This window comes from Hyposmocoma kahamanoa, unplaced genomic scaffold (genome assembly GCF_003589595.1).
Source record: "Hyposmocoma kahamanoa isolate Upper Pololo Valley unplaced genomic scaffold, ASM358959v1 86, whole genome shotgun sequence".
Taxonomy (NCBI): domain Eukaryota; kingdom Metazoa; phylum Arthropoda; class Insecta; order Lepidoptera; family Cosmopterigidae; genus Hyposmocoma; species Hyposmocoma kahamanoa.
In genome coordinates, this window is record NW_020654289.1 from 5,948,102 (window position 1) to 5,954,234 (window position 6,133).

At 34.2% G+C, this 6,133-nt stretch overlaps 1 protein-coding gene across 1 annotated transcript in view; it reads left to right on the forward strand.

The window, feature by feature from the left end:
* Positions 1 to 3,665: 3,665 nt before the first annotated feature.
* Positions 3,666 to 6,133, forward strand: part of LOC113234881 (putative protein TPRXL) — a 27,789-nt gene continuing 25,321 nt past the window's right edge. Inside the window, exons 1-5 of the mRNA XM_026470403.1 lie at positions 3,666 to 3,770; positions 3,853 to 3,929; positions 4,406 to 4,455; positions 5,588 to 5,722; positions 5,871 to 6,123. Of these exons, the coding sequence (XP_026326188.1) occupies positions 3,673 to 3,770; positions 3,853 to 3,929; positions 4,406 to 4,455; positions 5,588 to 5,722; positions 5,871 to 6,123 (613 nt within the window). The 5' untranslated portion in view covers positions 3,666 to 3,672. The remainder of the gene's footprint in view (positions 3,771 to 3,852; positions 3,930 to 4,405; positions 4,456 to 5,587; positions 5,723 to 5,870; positions 6,124 to 6,133) is intronic.

Below are 6,133 nucleotides of genomic sequence, written 5' to 3' on the forward strand. Positions count from 1 at the left end.
TTTACTAATAGGTATTTGAATTCTTTTTTCCCGTTAATTTGTTAAAAAAACCACAAGCACCGAGAAAACTCCCAATAACAAGAAGGAACTTTATGTCAATGATAGGGATGCACATTATAATTCGATTTTTTGGAAAATCGATTCAATTGAATACGATATGGCGATTTATTGTATCAATTAATTTCAATGCGATTTTTGAACGAATCGATTCAAAATTATGGCGAATCGAATCATCCAAAGCAGGGGTTCCCAAACTTATTTTATCTACTGCCCACTTTGAGAATAAATTCTTTTGTAGCGCCCCCATTTTTTCACCTACTCAAAAACCACTATAACTTCAAATTGAATTAATTATTGTGAGTTATACATGCGGAGACTAAACGAGACATTCACTATAACCCGCAAGAGTTAACTTGAGACCAGAGCGCTCAGGTCTACTCTCGATCTCCGTCCGCCATCCGTCGGAAACAATTACTGCCAAATAAGCAATACTTGACCTAATGAAAAGACGCATGATGCGAATGAAGCTTCATACTGGATACTTGTCTTTTAATTTTGTCGAATATTATTTATTTGAATTACTGTTTCGGACGGATGTCGGACGGAGACCGAGAGTCGCCCCCCAGGTCTCAAGTTAACTCTTACGGACTACACCTGCCAATGAGAATAATTATTGAAACGCAACTTTATAGTATTCAGATAGAGTATCTTTTATTCAAAATAAAACAAACATAATCGATTCTAATATAAAAACTAATGTGAAGGATGAATCTGATGCTGTTTAATAAGTTTGTTGATATCAGGTTCCAATTTACTCAAGAACTTCCGCAAGTCACCACGTTCGGTAACATGCAAACGATTTCTCTTTTTAGTAAGCAGCGTTGTCACAGCACTAAATCCACGTTCACTCAAATATGACGATGGGAATGCTATCAAGAATCGTTGAATGATTGACCACAATTCAGGGTACAGTTGCGGGATCGATTTTTGTAGCCAAAATTCTTGGTAGCCATTTTTGAACTTGATTTTTATTTCCTCGTTCTTTGTCAATTCTATAAGCTCTTCTCCAGCTGCGGTTGTGTTGACATTTGAAAACGGATCCAACACTCAGTCTGGTATTTCCAAGTTCAAAATGTCTTGGTACTGATATAATATTTTTCAAGGGAATCTCTTTTTCATCACAAAACTTTTCCAATGTATTGAATATGGTTTCGCCTTTGGTATAGGTCTCTAAATTTCTAGCAAACAATAGTTCTTCACATATTTTTTAAACTTTAATGAACCTCACGTAAGACAGCAACAATGCTCCATTAGTTGGTAAAGTGGACTCATCGAGCTGAATTGAGAATTGACTAGTCCTCAGATGATGGCACAATGATTCTTCAATGTTTTCAGCCATTTCATCAAGCCGTCTTTGTACAGAATTATTACTCAAAGGAATTTTTCAGACAATATCTGCGGCCGGTTAATGAAGCACAGTAGTTATTACTTCCTTTATTACTGGCAAAATTAACTCTTCTCCGATGTTGTGCGGTTTGCCTTTTTGAGCAATTAACAAAGAGGTATTGTACGAAACTCGAAGTCCATCATCATCTTGCTTAGCAACCGCCGAAAAGAGTTTTTCTACACTTGGGTGAGTATTACGCTTCTTCTCTAGGTCTTGAAAAATATGCTACATTCTTGTCATTCTTATCTGGATTCATTTTATTCAAATGATCTTGCAGTCTTGAAGGCTTCATTGCTTCATTCGAAAATGTTTTTAGACATAGAATGCGAAAAAATGAAAGCGACTATGGGTTTGTGGGACTTTCAATGAATCCGAATTTAATATATTCCGCACAGTATTGCCGTCTCTTCTTTTTTACTTCCGATATTGTTTTGTTTTGAGAAATACGTAAATAAGTATTAAACTTAAGTACTGCTGAAATGAAAATGAAATGAAAAAAATTAAAATAAATATTACGTTGTTTATATAGGATTGCATAAGCAGCACGCACCGACAGGAATAAGACAAACATGCATAAACTCGTTAATCTCATTCGACGCTCAATCGTACTCAACAAGTACGAACAAGTATTGTATGAACCAGCCGATTGATACAGGAACGTACAAATCGGGTTATTTAACAAAAACTTTTTAAAACATGATTGCCGGCGGTCTATCATCTACGAAAATTACCTCTCTAGGAATACTAATAACTATTAAAATGCGAAACTGTGTCTGTTGTCTTTTTATTTGTTTGTTTATGTCTACTTTAATTTCGAAACGGAGCGACCGATTGACATGAGTTTTATTTTATTTATTCAATAAAACAGGACAGATATATGAACTACACGGAGAGAAATATCGAACCGAGTTAGTTTGAGCAATCTCTTAATTAATATTAGTTGGTGTTCACAAGCTGTAGTCGAGAGCTCACTCGGTGTCTAAGAGTCTCCTAGATGAAATTACAAATCTCCCCCTAAGCCTCTACACAACGCCCCCATTTCTTTTTCTGGGTTTCTTATCCCCCTTAGGCCTGCAGCGCCCACAAGGGCGCTTTATCGCCCACTTTGGGAAAGGCTGACTAAATCGAATTCATAATTTAAACAAAAGCGTTATTATATATTAACAACTCGTGTTATTAATGATGATGTTAATTGTTTTTTTTTATCAAAGGAGCAAGATTGATTACAGACAAGCCGTAATCTGTTGACACTGTATAACTTATCCGCATTGTTTATGGTACTAAACAAATAATAAAACGTTTATTCATTAACAGCTTTTGTGGACGAGTTATATCGTTGATTGGTCTTGTGTGTAATTGTGATTTTACTGATGACTCCGCCTATTAAATCCAGTGTGTAGTCCAATTTTATTAAGATTGGTAATAGAGAAAAATGCAAAAATTTCATTGTGTCGTAAAAACAAAAGACAATATGGACTGTTAATCACATGAAGAGACACCAGTCTTTGATTTCGTCAAGCACAGAAACGGAAAATATACAGGAGAACAATGCTTTGAACATTAAATTATATATTATTATTGAAAAGTTTAATTAGATGTAAAGGATTGGTATTTGTGAAGGAAAAAAAAAATTATTAAGGCAATTAAAACATTATTACTATAGTAAGGTGTTTTATTTATTACAAATTTTGAAACGATTTTTATGAAATCGAATCTGCCGCATATGATGCATTGCGATCCGAAAAATCGATTCCAAGCTAAAAATCACCTATATCCCCTCATCATCATCATCCCTATGGCAGTGTCAAATTGACAGCGACGGCGGCACTGTCAATTTAACGAAATTGCTTTTCTTTTTCATTTATTGTGCTTTGGCTACAGCGTTACTTAAATATAGCCCGACGAACACCATATTAGCATTACTTCAAAGCAAATACTTTATAAAAAGGCAAGTTAAGAAGTATTTACTTTTCCAGGAAAAATGGTTTATTTTTATTATTTTTTCTTTGGACGTATGTACGTACAAAAACTTTAAAATTTTGCTTTAAACGCTAAGCTGATTGCCTGTACCCTAAGCTCAGTAAATAAATATAAAATATTTTTTTAATAAAAAGTTTTTAGAATTTTTGACTGACTGACAGTCAAAACAAATTATTTGGAAGCGGGAATTTGCACACTAATGAATTTTAATTAAACTTTGGGATTTCTTGGAGATTCCCATTGAAATGGCTACGAAAAAAGGCAGTACTACTGCCAAGCAATCCTCTTTATTTAACTTCGTTAAGAAAAGTAATAAGGCATCGTTGAGAACCTCTTCTCCCAGGTATACATAAAAACATAAGTTGTTTCTCTCGACAATTTTGTATAATACATTATGCTTTTATTGTTCCCTTTGTTTTTTACAGTGAAACCAATGATGAAGAGCTATCGGAGAAGAAATCAAAATTTGTATGGAAATCAAAGTCTAACAGTTCCAAAACCTGTGAGTACAATAAAATACATTGTTTACACAATCATCTGTAGATTAGTAACAGTAGAGCTCCTTGTGAAAAACTTCGTCCAGGGAAGTACTGCCACCTTACCTATTTCTGCCGCCAAACAGTAATGTCAGCATTTCTGTGTTCCGGTTTGAAGAGTAAGAGTGCTGGTGAAATTACAGGCATATGGGACTTGTCAACTTATGTCTCAGGGTGTGGGACGCAGTGGTAGTGCCCCTTAGTTTTTGTGATTTAAAGCTCTGAGTGGCACAGCAACTGTTATGGATATACACGTTGCTTGCCATCAGGTGCACAACTTGTTCGTCCCGTCACTTGATATTATAAAAAAAAATTGCTTCCTTGTTTCAAGTATGCCACTGAACAGAGTATTGATTTACTAAGTCCATAGCCTACTCATACTATTGCAGAATATGAAGTGACTAAGTTGTTCAAGCTAACAAATTCTCTTTCTAACTTACAGGGACGCCACCTTTCAAGGGGTCAAATGAAAAACCACTTCAAATTCAAAGGGTAATTTTACTTCAGTATTTTTAATCAATTAGTAGTACAAGTATGTATCTGCTATCAACAAGTATGAGTCCTCTCCCTGAATCAATTGGACGATTCCCTACTCTTGATTCCTTCAAAATGTTAAGGAAAATTTCCATAACTGCTAATTCTGATTTTTCTGCTCCATTCCCTTAATTTTATATCCTTTTGCTTAGTGGTATATCTTCCTTCATAAATTTATTTATTCTTATTACTATTTATAATTTATTTTATGGCCGTACAAAAGTATATGACCTTATTATTATATATTAATGTCTATGTATACATTCTTGTTATATATGTGGTTATTATTATTGTTTATATATTACTTAATTGATGAGTAGTGTATTTATTTAAAACACTTTCATTACAAGATATTCTTTGGTTGCACCCCCCTTTCCAACTCTTAAATTTCGATCCTTGGATTGCCTGGAAAAAATTGCTATTTAGCAATAAGGCCGCCCGTTGTACATTGGCTTACTCTGTGATACTTACACTACTGTTCTGTGTTGTCTTTATAATTTTAATGTGCAATAAAGAATATTTCATTTGTTTATTCATTCATACAAGGCTTTGTGCAACATAGGAGCTACATTGCCAAATACAACACACTATCTGCAACTTAACATTGTAACATCTATTTTGTATGTGGTATAATAATATCATTGCAGTGGCAGTTTTAACTCAACCCGTCACAAGTTCTTGAGACACATGGTAACCCTAAAGATTTTGGTAAAATTTTTGAAAATGGTGGATTAGAATTCGCCTGCGCGTTAGAAAGAGGTTACTTTAGGATTATGCACCAAAACTATTTGGGGCGCAGTGTGTCGTTAAGATACATAATAATTAAGGCAAAATAAAATGTGAATGTCAATGAAAAATAATTGAATGCATATTTACAAATTTGTCAATCAAAATCTGTTTGTTTACACCCATAAGCTTTGGCACCAACTTCATAGACAAGTTGTATTATTATTATAGTTGCTTAATATTAAGTAACTTAACAAAATAAATCTCAAACGTGGGGCCGTCTATCATGCTAGTTTCTAGCTGCTAGGTATCATAGAGATATGTGTAAGTTACGCATAATGTCCATAAATTTCTCATGTCACAGGATACCCCAAACTATAAAGAGGGATCTCCCAGTATATTAACACGGCAGACAGTCCCTCCAAACAAATTGGATAATGTAATACAACTAGAGACACCTAACCATCAGAGTCATGACGTATTTGATTCCATGGATGTGGTAAGAGGCAATAAACTACTTATGATATATATGTGATCTTCATCCACGTGTGTTTACAAATTTTCGCACATATTAAGTTAATGAAATAGTGTATAAAAGGTATCTATTATTTTATATATCCAGCAAATATATAAATGTCTGTTTTTAGGATGAACTTAATGATTTCCCATCAGCATTTGATAAAACACCCGAGAAATCAAACAGGTCAATTAGAATAAGTGCAACACCATCTCCAAAATGTAAATCAGAGAGTCCTCAGAAGAAAATTTTAAAAACACCAGACAAGTCTTCCCCATCCAAGAGCCATAGAAATACCTCAGAGACATCAAATTCTTTGAAAGACAATGATCCATTAAAGAATATTAGATTGGACAGTAGAAATAATTCAGAATTTCTCTCAAGTGTTTTGAA